The sequence below is a fragment of the Pseudophryne corroboree genome, chromosome 2 (genome assembly GCF_028390025.1).
Source record: "Pseudophryne corroboree isolate aPseCor3 chromosome 2, aPseCor3.hap2, whole genome shotgun sequence".
Classification (NCBI taxonomy): Eukaryota; Metazoa; Chordata; class Amphibia; order Anura; family Myobatrachidae; genus Pseudophryne; species Pseudophryne corroboree.
The window spans coordinates 879,569,610-879,586,361 of record NC_086445.1 but is presented as its reverse complement, the minus strand read 5'-3'; the positions used below and the strand labels follow the sequence as shown (position 1 = coordinate 879,586,361).

Here is a 16,752-nt window from a genome sequence, read left to right as displayed (position 1 = left end):
GACGCCACTGCAGGCCTGAGCAATGCACCTGTATTAGCGAAAATGGACTTCAGAGACGTCTCCAGCTTGCGATCTGCCGGATCCTTGAGAGCTGCCGTGTCAGGAGACGGAAGCGCCACCTTCTTAGACAAACGAGATAGAGCTTTGTCAACATTTGGAGACGACTCCCATTTTTCCCTGTCATCAGAGGGGAAAGGATACACCATGTAAATCCTCTTGGGAATCTGCCACCTCTTATCCGGCGACTCCCAAGCTTTTTCACAAAGAGTATTCATTTCATGAGAGGGGGGAAACTTCACTTCAGGTTTTTCCCCTTTGAACAAACAAATCCTTGTTTCCTGCACCGCAGGCTTATCAGAAATGTGTAAAACATCCTTTATAGCCACAATCATGTACTGAATACTCTTCACTAAACGTGGATGCAAAGCAGCCTCAGAAAAATCGACCTCAGAATCAGAGTCCATGTCGGTATCAGTATCTACCACTTGAGTAAACGGCCGCTTTTACAAGCCCGATGGGGTCTGTACCTGAGACAAAGCCTCCTCTATGGACTTCTTCCACACCTGCGTCTGTGACTCAGACTTATCTAATCTCTTTGATAAAGAAGCTACATTCGTATTGATTGTACTTAGTAAAGTGAGTAAATCAGGTGTCGGCTGCGCCGACAGACCTAAATCCAGACCCACAACCGCACCGCCCACAACCTCCTCCGGTAAATCACATTCAGCCCCAGACATGCCGACACGTTTAATCGACACACCGACACACACTCAGAATGTCTCAGCTAGGGGACAGGCCCACAGTGAAGCCCAGAGAGAGGACCCAGAGGGAGTATGCCAGCTCACACCCCAGCGCCCATATATCCCTTTAAGGGATATATAAGACCAGCGCTGCTTTAAATAACCAGAATAATGCACCACACTGTGCCCCCCCCCGAGATACCTCCCCGTTACTTGCGAGGAGTGATGGAGGTCCAGCCCAGCGTCTCCTTCAGCCGCGTGGAGGAGAAAAAGATGGCGCGCCAGATTTGAAAATGCCGGCGGGGGCTGAGAAACAGAGCCGAGACACCGAAAATGCTTCTGCCGGCTTCCCGGACCCCAGTGACCTGCTGCCTAGGGCGCCCCCCCCCCCCCCCCAGCGAGTGCCATCAGTGATCGTGTGTGGGAGCATGAAGCGCAGCGTTACCGCTGCGCTGTACCTCGTCACCGAAGTCTTCTGCCGTCCTGAAGTCTTCTGATCTTCTCATACTCACCCGACTTCTTTCTTCTGGCTTCTGTGAGGGGGTGACGGCGTGGCTCCGGGAACAAGCAGCTAGGCGCACCAAGTGATCGAACCCTCTGGAGCTAATGGTGTCCAGTAGCCGAGAAGCAGAGCCCTTAAACTAAGAAGAAGTAGGTCTGCTCCTCTCCCCTCACTCCCACGCTGCAGGGAGCCTGTAGCCAGCAGGTCTCCCTGAAAATAAAAAACCTAACAAAAGTCTTTTCCAGAGAAACTCAGTAGAGCTCCCCTAGTGAGTGTCCAGTCAGTCCTGGGCACAAAGTCCAACTGGGGTCTGGAGGAGGGGCATAGAGGGAGGAGTCAGTTCACACCCAGTCTTAAGTCTTTTCAGTGTGCCCAAGCTCCTGCGGATCCCGTCTATACCCCATGGTCCTTTTGGAGTCCCCAGCATCCTCTAGGACGTAAGAGAAATTGTATTAAATGACCTTCAGGCTGTGTGTATAAGATGTATATGAAACATAAATGAATTGTGTGAATGTAGACACACTTTGTTTAATGCACAAAGTTATAAAAAATATTGGCTAAAATGACCTTCAGGCTGTGTGTATAAGGTGTATATGTGACATAAATACATTCTGTGCTTAGACTTGGGTCCCATCACCATGATATCTCATTATGGTTTGCAGTTATTCCAAAATACGGAAAAATCCCATATCCAAAATACCTCTGGTCCCAAGCATTTTGAATAAGGGATACTCAACCTGTAATTAGAATTTTAATAAACCTCCCCTAAGGTGATGAAAAGGGGGTTGACATAATGATGTCATTAGCAATGCATGGCTTGTGTTGCGTGAACGATACCGACCAAACGGACAATTGGATCAACATTTGGATTGCACCCCAGTGTGTAGAATTTAATAAACTACAAAAATGGTCCTTTCACTTTTTACTGTATCTGCTGATGGCTGATTCTCGAGTAACAGCAATAACCATGGATTAATATTTACTTACATTAAGATGTCTCAAATTTACAGCTCCATAGATTTACCAAATTTTTGACACTCATTTATATTTACAACCATGAAAATCAGAAACTCCTGTACAAAGAACGGGTAAACAGCTAGTATATATACACAGTATAAACCCGTGAAACGCCAGGGGCCAACAGTCCCGAATCAGATTTACCAATGCCTGCAAATACCACTATGTGTTTTAAGTCATTAAGTGTTTACATAATTTAAGCAGAAATTCCCCTTAGACTCCACTGTACTGCTCAGTAGTGTCCCCTGAATTTATTTGAGAACAATTTAAGACTTATTATCACTATACAGGTAACACTTGTTTGCCAAGTTAATGCTGTAGTGGAATATTTCTTGAATGTACACCCTGTATTGATGACGGAACCTCACTATGTGTTCACCAGGGCTCAAAAAACACGGGTAAATGCACGGGGGCGCGCATTTACCCGTGTTTTTTGCAAGTGGAAAAGGGTAAACCCGGATCAAGTGACCCGTGAATCCTACCCGGCTATCTACCTGGGTAGGACACGGGAATGATCCGGGTAGGGTTGTAGTGTAAACGGGAGCCGTGTCGATGCGACACGGCTCCCGTTTACACTGTATGGAAGGGCGGCGCTGGGAGATCATGTGATCTCCCTGCGCCGTCCCTGCCGCGTCACTAGAAGCGTCATATGCCGGGTTGTGACTGCTGATGGGAAAGGGGCCGAGCACGGGTCGCAGCAGGGGGCAGCTCCCGTGTCAGGCTCCCGGCTGCGACCCGTGCTCGTAGGTGGAAAAGGGGTATTAAATAGATACCCAATACAGCTGATGAAGACACAGCTACAGATAACAGAAAAAGTGGTCACTATTTGCCCATGTCAAGAAACTGCGCTTCTCACCTCGCCCTTTGGTGTTGTGACTGCAGTTCTTCGTGGGTCGATGTCCTCATTGATACTAGACAGGAAGTTCTGTGAGATACGGAGAGCATCTTGTAGCAATGGATAGTCGGGGTGGTCAGCAGGTGTATGCTTAAGGAGGTCCTGGAACATTTTAAGAATTGATATAGACATATAAATAAAAATAGAATGCATTGTGGAACAGCCAGTAGAGTATTTTACTATTCAAACCAAAACAAATTCTACCTCCTGAAAAACAGGACATGGGTCATGCTTATGCCACTGAGTGCCCATACCTCATTGTGTTTATTATGTAAGAGTCTGATACAAGAAACCATTGTATTGAGTGGCACAACACTCAGAACCGCAGTTACCAGCATTTGCTCACATAGGCTGTCTGTGTGCATTCCTATTTTCAGAATACATTGTGTTCTATGTTTTACATATACTCCTGGTAAACGCAGTGAGGGAGACTACAATGAGATCCCATATGCTAATATACATGCTAGCAACTAGTGGCAGCACCAGAAGTGGGGCTGTAGCGCAGTCCAAAATTCGTATAGGGGAACCACACCAACTGCCTCCCCACACATCACTGGCTGGACTCACTGGCAGTAGGTGTGGCTCCCCTATCTGAATTTAGGATAGTGCCGCAGCCCCACCCCTAGAACAGACACTGCTACTAACACATGTCAAATAATAAGAATTTACTTACCGATAATTCTATTTCTCGGAGTCCGTAGTGGATGCTGGGGTTCCTGAAAGGACCATGGGGAATAGCGGCTCCGCAGGAGACAGGGTACAAAAAGTAAAGCTTTAGGATCAGGTGGTGTGCACTGGCTCCTCCCCCTATGACCCTCCTCCAAGCCTCAGTTAGGATACTGTGCCCGGACGAGCGTACACAATAAGGAAGGATTTTGAATCCCGGGTAAGACTCATACCAGCCACACCAATCACACTGTACAACCTGTGATCTGAACCCAGTTAACAGTATGATAACAGCGGAGCCTCTGAAAAGATGGCTCACAACAATAATAACCCGATTTTTGTAACTATGTACAAGTATTGCAGATAATCCGCACTAGGGATGGGCGCCCAGCATCCACTACGGACTCCGAGAAATAGAATTATCGGTAAGTAAATTCTTATTTTCTCTATCGTCCTAGTGGATGCTGGGGTTCCTGAAAGGACCATGGGGATAATACCAAAGCTCCCAAACGGGCGGGAGAGTGCGGATGACTCTGCAGCACCGAATGAGAGAACTCCAGGTCCTCCTTAGCCAGGGTATCAAATTTGTAGGATTTTACCAACGTGTTTGCCCCTGACTAAATAGCCGCTCGGCAAAGTTGTAAAGCCGAGACCCCTCGGGCAGCCGCCCAAGATAAGCCCCCCTTCCTTGTGGAATGGGCATTTACATATTTTGGCTGTGGCAGGCCTGCCACAGAATGTGCAAGCTGAATTGTATTACACATCCAACTAGCAATAGTCTGCTTAGAAGCAAGAGCACCCAGTTTGTTGGGTGCATACAGGATAACAGCAAGTCAGTTTTCCTGACTCCAGCCGTCCTGGAACCTATATTTACAGGGCCCTGACAACATCTAGCAACCTGGAGTCCTCCAAGTCCCTAGTAGGCGCAAGGCACCAAAATAAGCTGGTTCAGGTGAAACACTGACACCACCTTAGGGAGAGAACTGGGGACGAGTCCGCAGCTCTGCCCTGTCCAAATGGACAACCAGATATGGGCTTTTTTGAGAAAAAAACCACCAATTTGACACTCGCCTGGTCCAGGCCAGGGCCAAGAGCATGGTCACTTTTCATGTGAGATGCTTCAAATCCACAGATTTGACTGGTTTTAAACCAATGTGATTTGAGGAATCCCAGAACTACGTTGAGATCCCACAGTGCCACTGGAGGCACAAAAGGGGGTTGTATATGCAATACTCCCTTGACAAACTTCTGGACTTCAGGAACGGAAGCCAATTCTTTCTGGAAGAAAATCGACAGGGCCGAAATTTGAACCTTAATGGACCCCAATTTGAGGCCCATAGACACTCCTGTTTGCAGGAAATGCAGGAATCGACCGAGTTGAAATTTCTTCGTGGGGCCTTTCTGGCCTCACACCACGCAACATATTTTTGCCACATGTGGTGATAATGTTGTGCGGTCACCTCCTTTCTGGCTTTGACCAGGGTAGGAATGACCTCTTCCGGAATGCCTTTTTCCCTTAGGATCCGGCGTTCCACCGCCATGCCGTCAAACGCAGCTGCGGTAAGTCTTGGAACAGACATGGTACTTGCTGAAACAAGTCCCTTCTTAGCGGCAGAGGCCATAAGTCCTCTGTGAGCATCTCTTGAAGTTCCGGGTACCAAGTCCTTCTTGGCCAATCCGGAGCCATGAGTATAGTTCTTACTCCTCTACGTCTTATAAGTCTCAGTACCTTAGGTATGAGAAGCAGAGGATGGAACACACACACCGACTGGTACATCCATGGTGTTACCAGAACGTCCACAGCTATTGCCTGAGGGTCTCTTAACCTGGCGCAATACCTGTCCCGTTTTTTGTTCAGACGGGACGCCATCATGTCCACCTTTGGTATTTCCCAACGGTTTACAATCATGTGGAAAACTTCCCGATGAAGTTTCCATTCTGCCGGGTGGAGGTCGTGCCTGCTGAGGAAGTCTGCTTCCCAGTTTCCATTCCCGGAATGAAACACTGCTGACAGTGCTATCACATGATTTTCCGCCCAGCGAAAAGTCCTTGCAGTTTTTGCCATTGCCCTCCTGCTTCTTGTGCCGCCCTGTCTATTTACGTGGGCGACTGCCGTGATGTTTTTCCCACTGGATCAATACCGGCTGACCTTGAAGCAGAGGTCTTGCTAAGCTTAGAGTATTATAAATTTACCCTTAGCTCCAGTATATTTATGTGGAGAAAAGTCTCCAGACTTGATCACACTCCCTGGAAATTTTTTCCTTGTGTGACTGCTCCCCAGCCTCTCGGGCTGGCCTCCGTGGTCACCAGCATCAAATCCTGAATGCCGAATCTGCGGCCCTCTAGAAGATGAGCACTCTGTAACCACCACAGGAGAGACACCCTTGTCCTTGGATATAGGGTTATCCGCTGATGCATCTGAAGATGCGATCCGGACCATTTGTCCAGCAGATCCCACTGAAAAATTCTTGCGTGAAATCTGCCGAATGGAATTGCTTCGTAGGAAGTCACCATCTTTACCAGGACCCTTGTGCAATGATGCACTGATTTTAGGAGGTTCCTGACTAGCTCGGATAACTCCCTGGCTTTCTCTTCCGGGAGAAACACCTTTTTCTGGACTGTGTCCAGAATCATCCCTAGGCACAGCAGACTTGTCGTCGGGATCAGCTGCGATTTTGGAATATTTAGAATCCACCCGTGCTGTTGTAGCAGTATCCGAGATAGTGCTACTCCGACCTCCAACTGTTCCCTGGACTTTGCCCTTATCAGGAGATCGTCCAAGTAAGGGATAATTAAGACGCCTTTTCTTCGAAGAAGAATCATCATTTCGGCCATTACCTTGGTAAAGACCCGGGGTGCCGTGGACAATCCAAACGGCAGCGTCTGAAACTGATAGTGACAGTTCTGTACCACGAACCTGAGGTACCCTTAGTGAGAAGGGCAAATTTTGGACATGGAGGTAAGCATCCCTGATGTCTCGGGACACTATATAGTCCCCTTCTTCCTGGTTCGTTATCACTGCTCTGAGTGACTCCATCTTGATTTGAACCTTTGTAAGTGTTCAAATTTTTTAAGATTTAGAATAGGTCTCACCTAGCCTTCTGGCTTCAGTACCACAATATAATGTGGAATAATACCCCTTTTCTTGTTGTAGGAGGGGTAATTTGATTATCACCTGCTGGGAATACAGCTTGTGAATTGTTTCCCATACTGCCTCCTTGTCGGAGGGAGACCTTGGTAAACCAGACTTCAGGAGCCTGCGAAGGGGAAACGTCTCGACATTCCAATCTTTACCCCTGGGATACTACATGTAGGATCCAGGGGTCCTGTACGGTCCCAGCGTCATGCTGAGAGCTTGGCAGAAGCGGTGGAACGCTTCTGTTCCTGGGAATGGGCTGCCTGCTGCAGTCTTCTTCCCTTTCCTCTATCCCTGGGCAGATATGACTCTTATAGGGACGAAAGGACTGAGGCTGAAAAGACGGTGTCTTTTTCTGCAGAGATGTGACTTAGGGTAAAAACGGTGGATTTTCCAGCAGTTGCCGTGGCCACCAGGTCCGATGGACCGACCCCAAATAACTCCTCTTCCTTTATACGGCAATACACCTTTGTGCCGTTTGGAATCTGCATCACCTGACCACTGTCGTGTCCATAAACATCTTCTGGCAGATATGGACATCGCACTTACTCTTGATGCCAGAGTGCAAATATCCCTCTGTGCATCTCGCATATATAGAAAATGCATCCTTTAAATGCTCTATAGTCAATAAAATACTGTCCCTGTCAAGGGTATCAATATTTTTAGTCAGGGAATCCGACCAAGCCACCCCAGCTCTGCACATCCAGGCTGAGGCGATCGCTGGTCGCAGTATAACACCAGTATGTGTGTATATACTTTTTATGATATTTTCCAGCCTCCTGTCAGCTGGCTCCTTGAGGACGGCCCTATCTATAGACGGTACCGCCACTTGTTTTGATAAGCGTGTGAGCGCCTTATCCACCCTAAGGGGTGTTTCCCAACGCGCCCTAACTTCTGGCGGGAAAGGGTATACCGCCCATAATTTTCTATCGGGGGGAACCCACGCATCATCACACACTTCATTTAATTTATCTGATTCAGGAAAAACTACGGTAGTTTTTTCACATCCCACATAATACCCTCTTTTGTGGTACTTGTAGTATCAGAAATATGTAACACCTCCTTCATTGCCCTTAACGTGTGGCCCTAATAAGGAATACGTTTGTTTATTCACCGTCGACACTGGATTCAGTGTCCGTGTCTGTGTCGACCGACTAAAGTAAACGGGCGTTTTAAAACCCCTGACGGTGTTTCTGAGACGTCTGGACCGGTACTAATTGTTTGTCGGCCGTCTCATGTCGTCAACCGACCTTGCAGCGTGTTGACATTATCACGTAATTCCCTAAATAAGCCATCCATTCCGGTGTCGACTCCCTAGAGAGTGACATCACCATTACAGGCAATTGCTCCGCCTCCTCACCAACATCGTCCTCATACATGTCGACACACACGTACCGACACACAGCACACACACAGGGAATGCTCTGATAGAGGACAGGACCCACTAGCCCTTTGGAGAGACAGAGGGAGAGTTTGCCAGCACACACCAAAAACGCTATAATTATATAGGGACAACCTTATATAAGTGTTTTCCCTTATAGCATCTTTTATATATTTCTAACGCCAAATTAGTGCCCCCCCCTCTCTGTTTTAACCCTGTTTCTGTAGTGCAGTGCAGGGGAGAGCCTGGGAGCCTTCCCTCCAGTCTTTCTGTGAGGGAAAATGGCGCTGTGTGCTGAGGAGATAGGCCCCGCCCCTTTTTCGGCGGGCTCGTCTCCCGCTCTTTAATGGATTCTGGCAGGGGTTAAATATCTCCATATAGCCCCCGGAGGCTATATGTGAGGTATTTTTAGCCAAAAAAGGTTTTCATTTGCCTCCCAGGGCGCCCCCCTCCCAGCGCCCTGCACCCTCAGTGACTGCCGTGTGAAGTGTGCTGAGAGGAAATGGCGCACAGCTGCAGTGCTGTGCGCTACCTTATGAAGACTGAGGAGTCTTCTGCTGCCGATTCTGGACCTCTTCTCGTTTCAGCATCTGCAAGGGGGCCGGCGGCGAGGCTCCGGTGACCATCCAGGCTGTACCTGTGATCGTCCCTCTGGAGCTAATGTCCAGTAGCCAAAGAAGCCAATCCATCCTGCACGCAGGTGAGTTCACTTCTTCTCCCCTAAGTCCCTCGTTGCAGTGATCCTGTTGCCAGCAGGACTCACTGTAAAATAAAAAACCTAAGCTAAACTTTTCTAAGCAGCTCTTTAGGAGAGCCACCTAGATTGCACCCTTCTCGGCCGGGCACAAAAATCTAACTGAGGCTTGGAGGAGGGTCATAGGGGGAGGAGCCAGTGCACACCACCTGATCCTAAAGCTTTACTTTTTGTGCCCTGTCTCCTGCGGAGCCGCTATTCCCCATGGTCCTTTCAGGAACCCCAGCATCTACTAGGACGATAGAGAAACACTATTTTTGCCTTTGTCATCAGATGATATAATTATAAATTCAACAACTGTGCTTATGTGGCTGAAAAAAAGCAAATGCAGGGAGTGTAGAAGAGATGATGTATAGCTAAGCAGCTACCAATAGTCCTACAATACTACAGTAGCACTGGAGCCACAATCTGAACAAATATATCACCAGTGCTTCATATCATCCTTATAAACCTTGGCACATCTATTTTCTTAGTTCTAAGTGGCTTTATCCAGTTATGGGACACATTTAGTAAGTGACACTACTCAAAGCCGCAGTGTCTTCAGCCACTGGATGTAAAGGAGCAATAATATTAAATACAAAGAAGTCAGATTTTTAGAATTAATAGTATTGCCCCTTTAAATCAAGTGGCTGAAACTGCTGAAGACGTTGTTGATTTGAAACGTGCTGCTTAGTAAATTTACCCCATGGTCTCTATTATAAAATTGCTGAGCTAAGAGAAGAGAGAAGAGCAACTCTGAAAGCAATATACATCAGTGCAGGTTGAGTATCCCATATCCAAATAATCCGAAATACAGAATATTTTGAGTGAGACAGATAGTGAAACCTTTGTTTTCTGATGGCTCAATGTACACAAACTTTGTTTAATACACAAGGTTATTAAAAGTACTGTATTAAATGACCTTCACGATGTGTGGATAAGGTTTATATGAAACAAATGAATTGTGTGAATGTACACAAACTTTTGTTTAATGCACAAAGTTATTAAAAATATTGGCTAAAATGACTTTCAAGCTGTGTATAAGGTGTATATGAAACATAAATGCATTCGGTGCTTAGACTTAGGTCCCATCGCCATGATATCTTATTATGGTATGCAATTATTCCGAAATACGGAAAAATACGATATGCAAAATACTTCTGGTCCCAAGCATTTTGGATATGGGATACTCAACCTGTATTAAATAATAACCAACAGCTCAGGCAAGTAGCCAAGTATGGATATACTGTAACTATTCACACAACTATGCAGCACACCTGATGCAGCTTACTGACGATCATAAGGAGAAAACTGCTTTAATGAACCATAATGGTGCTACAGGAAAATACACTGCACTGATACTATAGAAACGATTATGGTCAATTTCATAAGCAAAACCAGTGCTGGTGGCTGCCAATCACAAAATGAGTGGACAAATATTAAAGCAATCCTGTCCACCACCACATAACCGAACTGAAGACTGACAGGTAACACAATTTACTTAATTAAAATATTTTTTTCCTGAATTTCTCAATAAGAAACTTTTGGCTTATGGGAGCTGTGAAAAAAATGCTGACACCATAGGACGCAGTGATTAAAGAAAAGTTTGGGAACCACTCAACAAGTAGATATTACTGAGCAACATATGACAGATATACAGACAGATAGAGCAACTGCTTTGGGACTCATTTACGTGTACAATTTTATGACATGCCTTTCAGAACCATTACATGCCCACTTTAAAGCCGCGCTGACGTGTGTTGCTTTTACAAACTCACTGAAGCACTTTTTTAAAAGTAGGCAAGAATGCTTATAATACCCCAGCGTCCTAACTAGTCTCCAGGAGAAAAGGATAGATCATTCCCAGGAACTTGGTTTCCACATAAAAATGTATCGCTGATATATTTTTTTTCAGGTCAATGTGGCAAAACAGATGCTTTTCTTTTTTGTAAATCCACTTTAGATTAATGATTCCATAGTTTGTTTAAAATGTGTTTCTCCACCCTAGATTTTCACTTTGAGAATGAAAAGGACAAATAAAACGGGATACGGTCATTAGATCGACACAACTTAGGTTGACAGGGTCATTAGGTCGACAGTTCAAAAGATCGACATGAGTTTTTCATTTTTTCTCTCTCAAATTTTGGACTTTTTTCATACTTTACAATCCACGTGGACTACAATTGGGAACGGTAACCTTGCCCGAAGCATGCGAGGAGACATGGTGTACTGAAGTTCCCCGTCACTTTACGAAGAAAACACCAATGTAAAAAAACTCATGTCAACCTTTTGACCTGTCGACCTAGTACATGTCAACCTAATGAACCTGTCGCCCAACAGTGGTCGACCTAATGACTGTCGACCCAACGACCCAAACCCAATAAAACTAAACAATTTAAGACTTAATTTACTCTGTTTCATTTGCTTTCTTGGATGTTACTATAGACCACAGTGTGCAGTAAATAAGCTGTTATCACCCAATATCAGCACAGGGGGGAAAAAAGGCCACAGAGTAGGAAAATAAAAGTGCCGCTTACAATATCTGCTCCTTACAAATACAAGCCAATGCTTTTCTTTTTGTGTGTGGCAAAAACAGTGACAGAAATAGGCCCAACAATCCACTGGGACCTGATATGGCAGAACATCTAAATGTATAACGTATACATGTGAAGGAAACCTATGGAATAGAGTAATTAAAGAGAGTTTGTAAAAGTAGCAGTCTGTTGCAAAACATTTTAACTTATACAAGCATTCTAATAAATAATGCCTCATCAAATTGCTTTGAGTTGTAAACACAGAATATTAAAAGGACTGTATTATAGATTTCCACTAGGGTGGGCAATCCAGGCCCATTTTATCAATCCCGGGAATCGGGATTGAAAAAATGATCAATCCCGGGATAGGCTGCTTTTCAATGTGTCGTCCCCCCCTTCCCCTGACCAGCCCAGATAACTCAATCTGGATGGGAGGGTGGGACACTTCCTCTGGGATCCGGCGGCCGGTAAGTGCAGGGTGGCGGTGACGTCCGGCTGGTGGGCAGGTGGATGCGCAGTGTGCCCAGCCAGAGCCAGGGGAAGGTGGCAGGGGGAGCCGGGCAGCGTCTGAGCCTCCTGTGGGCACTCAAGGCTGCCCGGTATATAAACAAACTAAGATGCTGGCCAATCCCGAAATCCCACCCTAATTTCCACCTGCAGTGTGACTATAATTCTGGAGCACTCACTATCTCGCAACTATGTGGCGACTAGCGTCCATGTGATCCATAGGTTACTGTAATTATATCTAGTTGATTGATCACAGAGACAGAAAGTAATCTTACTAAACTCTGCCATTACTGAAGGACACTGTGTGTGATAATACCTTACATGGAGAACAGCTAAAATGATACAAGCATCCTTTATATGTAAAGAATAAATACAGTAAAACTCTGTTCTACCAACACAGAGGAAAGAGTATGATTTATAGTCTAGCTCGATAAGGTGCTAGTCACCTACGCTCTCCCAGAGTGTGTATCTAACCAACATATGTAATGCTAATTCCTGTGCAGTTATAAAGATACAGCCCGATGCCTCTAGTACACTGAGTGGTGTTTTGCTGCGTCTGCGATGCGAAAAAGATGCAAAACTGAAAGAAAAATATGAATTTACTCACCGGTAATTCTATTTCTCGTAGTCCGTAGTGGATGCTGGGTACTCCGTAAGGACCATGGGGAATAGACGGGCTCCGCAGGAGACTGGGCACTCTAAAAGAAAGATTAGGTACTATCTGGTGTGCACTGGCTCCTCCCTCTATGCCCCTCCTCCAGACCTCAGTTAGGGAAACTGTGCCCGGAAGAGCTGACACTACAAGGAAAGGATTTGGAATCCAGGGTAAGACTCATACCAGCCACACCAATCACACCGTACAACTCGTGATAACTATACCCAGTTAACAGTAGAAAATAACAACGTAGCCTCACTGAACAGATGGCTCATAACAATAACCCTTTAGTTAAGCAATAACTATATACAAGTATTGCAGAAAATCCGCACTTGGGACGGGCTCCCAGCATCCACTACGGACTACGAGAAATAGAATTACCGGTGAGTAAATTCTTATTTTCTCTGACGTCCTAGTGGATGCTGGGTACTCCGTAAGGACCATGGGGATTATACCAAAGCTCCCAAACGGGCGGGAGAGTGCGGATGACTCTGCAGCACCGCATGAGCAAACTCAAGGTCCTCCTCAGCCAGGGTATCAAACTTGTAGAATTTTGCAAACGTGTTTTACCCCGACCAGGTAGCAGCTCGGCAAAGTTGTAATGCCGAGACCCCTTGGGCAGCCGCCCAAGAAGAGCCCCCTTCCTCGTGGAATGGGCTTTTACTGATTTAGGATGCGGCAGTCCAGCCGCAGAATGTGCAAGTTGAATTGTGCTACAGATCCAGCGAGCAATAGTCTGCTTAGAAGCAGGAGCACCCAGCTTGTTGGGTGCATGCAGGATAAACAGCAAGTCAGTATTTCTGACTCTAGCCGTCCTGGAAACATAGATTTTCAGGGCCCGGACTACATCCAGCAACTTGGAGGCTTCCAAGTCCCGAGTAGCCGCAGGCACCACAATAGGTTGGTTCAAATGAAACGCTGATACCACCTTAGGGAGAAATTGGGGACGAATCCTCAATTCTGCCCTGTCCATATGGAAGATCAGATAAGGGCTTTTACATGACAAAGCCGCCAATTCTGACACACGCCTAGCCGAAGCCAAGGCCAAAAATATATGACCACTTTCCACGTGAGATACTTCAACTCCACGGTCTGAAGTGGCTCAAAACAATGTGATTTTAGGAAATCCAACACTACGTTGAGATCCCAAGGTGCCACTGGAGGCACAAAAGGGGCTGAACATACAGCACTCCCTTAACAACGTCTGAACTTCAGGCAGCGTCTTTCCTAGCCTTTAACAGCGTAGGAATCACTTAATCTGGAACGCCCTTTCCCGTTAGGATCCGGCGTTCAACCGCCAAGCATTCAAACGCAGCCGCGGTAAGTCTTGGAACAGACAGGCCCCTGCAGTAACAGGTCCTGTCTGAGAGACAGAGGCCATGGGTCCTCCGAGATCATTTCTTGTAGTTCTGGGTACCAAGTTCTTCTTGGCTAATCCGGAACTACGAGTATAGTTCTTACTCCTCTCTTACTTACTATCCTCAGTACCTTGGGTATGAGAGGAAGAGGAGGGAACACATAAACCGACTGGTACACCCACGGTGTCACTAGTGCGTCCACAGCTATCGACTGAGGGTCTCTTGACCTGGCGCAATACTTTTTTAGCATTTCGTTGAGGCGGGACGCCATCATGTCCACCTGTGGCCGTTCCCAACGGTTCACAATCTGCGTGAAGACTTCTGGATGAAGTCCCCACTCTCCCGGGTGGAGGTCGTGCCTGCTGAGGAAGTCTGCTTCCTAGTTTTCCACACCCGGAATGAACACTGCTGACAGTGTTAGCACGTGATACTCCGCCCATCGGAGAATCCTTGTGGCTACTGCCAACGCCATCCTGCTTCTTGTGCTGCCTTGTCGGTTTACATGGGCGACAGCCATGATGTTGTCTGACTGAATCAGCACCGGCTGGTTTTGAAGCAGGGGTTCTGCTTGACTTAGGGCATTGTAAATGGCCCTTAGGTCCAGAATATTTATGTGTAGGGAAGTCTCCTGACTCGACCATTGTCCTTGGAAGTTTCTTCCCTGAGTGACTGCTCCCCCCACCTCGGAGGCTTGCATCCGTGGTCACCAGGACCCAGTCCTGAGTGCCGAATCTGCGGCCCTCGAGAAGATGAGCACTCTGCAGCCACCACAGCAGAGACACCCTGGCCCTCGGGGACAGGGTGATCAGCCGATGCATCTGAAGATGCGATCCACACTTGTCTAACAGGTCCCACTGAAAGTTCCTTGCATGGAACCTGCCGAATGGAATTGCTTCGTAAGAAGCCACCATCTTTCCCAGGACTCGCGTGCAGTGATGCACCGACACCTTTTTTGGTTTCAGGAGATCCCTGACCAGAGATGACAATTCCTGGGCCTTCTCCACTGGGAGAAACACTTTCTTCTGTTCTGTGTCCAGAATCATGCCCAAGAACAGCAGGCGCGTCGCAGGAATCAGCTGCGACTTTGGGATATTTAGAATCCAGCCGTGTTGTTGCAGCACTTCCCGAGATAGTGCTACGCTGGCTAACAACTGCTCCTTGGACCTCGCTTTTATAAGGAGATCGTCCAAGTACGGGATAATTATAACTCCCTTCTTCCGAAGGAGTATCATCATTTCGGCCATTACCTTGGTAAATACCCTCGGTGCCGTGGACAGGCCAAACGGCAACGTCTGGAATTGGTAATGACAATCCTGTACCACAAACCTGAGGTACTCCTGGTGAGGTGGGTAAATGGGGACATGCAGATAAGCGTCCTTGATGTCCAGCGACACCATAAAATCCCCCTCTTCCAGGCTTGCGATAACCGCCCTGAGCGATTCCATTTTGAACTTGAACCTTCTTATATAAGTGTTCAAGGATTTTAAATTTAGAATGGGTCTCACCGAACCGTCTGGTTTCGGTACCACAAACATTGTGGAATAGTAACCCCTTCCCTGTTGAAGGAGGGGAACCTTGATTATCACCTGCTGGAGGTACAGCTTGTGAATAGCCGCCAGTACTACCTCCCTTTCCTTGGGAGCAGATGGCAAGGCCGATTTGAGGTAACGGCGAGGCGGAGTCGCCTCGAACTCCAGCTTGTATCCCTGAGATACCACTTGTAGGACCCAGGGATCCACCTGTGAGCGAACCCACCGGTCGCTGAAGTTCCGGAGACGCGCCCCCACCGCACCTGGCTCCACCTCTGGAGCCCCAGCGTCATGCGGTGGATTTAGTGGAAGCAGGGGAGGATTTTTGTTCCTGGGAACTGGCTGTCTGATGCAGCTTCTTTCCCATGCCTCTGGGCAGAAAGGATGCGCCTCTGACACGCTTGCCTTTCTGAGGCCGAAAGGACTGTACTTGATAATACGGTGCTTTCTTAGGCTGTGAGGGAACGTGAGGTAAAAAAGTCGACTTCCCAGCTGTCGCTGTGGATACAAGGTCCGAGAGACCGTCCCCAACAATTCCTCACACTTATAAGGCAAAACCTCCATGTGCCTTTTAGAGGTGGCATCACCTGTCCACTGCAGAGTCCATAATACTCTCCTGGCAGAAACGGACATCGCATTTATTCTGGATGCCAGTCGGCAAATGTCCCTCTGTGCATCCCTCATATATAGGACTACATCCTTAATATGCTCTATAGTTAGCAAAATAGTATCCCTGTCGAGGGTATCAATGTTGTCTGACAGGGTATCAGACCATGCTGCTGCAGCACTACACATCCATGCCGAAGCAATTGCAGGTCTCAGTATAGTACCTGAGTGTGTATATACAGACTTCAGGATAGCCTCCTGCTTTCTATCTGCAGGCTCCTTTAAGGCGGCCGTATCCTGAGTGGGCAGTGCCACCTTTTTAGATAAACGTGTGAGCGCCTTGTCCACCCTAGGGGATGTTTCCCAACCTATCCGTTGGCGGGAAAGGGTACGCCGTCAGTAACCTCTTAGAAATTACTAGTTTCTTATCAGGGGAACACCACGCTTCTTCACACAGTTCATTCAACTCATCAGATGGGGGAAAAGTCACTGG

At 47.1% G+C, this 16,752-nt stretch overlaps 1 protein-coding gene across 7 annotated transcripts in view; it reads right to left on the bottom strand.

Annotated features, from left to right (window-relative positions):
- ABR (ABR activator of RhoGEF and GTPase) overlaps positions 1-16,752 on the bottom strand; it is a 725,529-nt gene that overhangs the window by 177,040 nt on the left and 531,737 nt on the right. For all 7 annotated transcript variants that reach the window (XM_063955968.1, XM_063955969.1, XM_063955971.1 and 4 more), the window contains one exon: positions 3,116-3,256. In XM_063955968.1, coding sequence (XP_063812038.1) covers positions 3,116-3,256 — 141 coding nt within the window. The remainder of the gene's footprint in view (positions 1-3,115; positions 3,257-16,752) is intronic.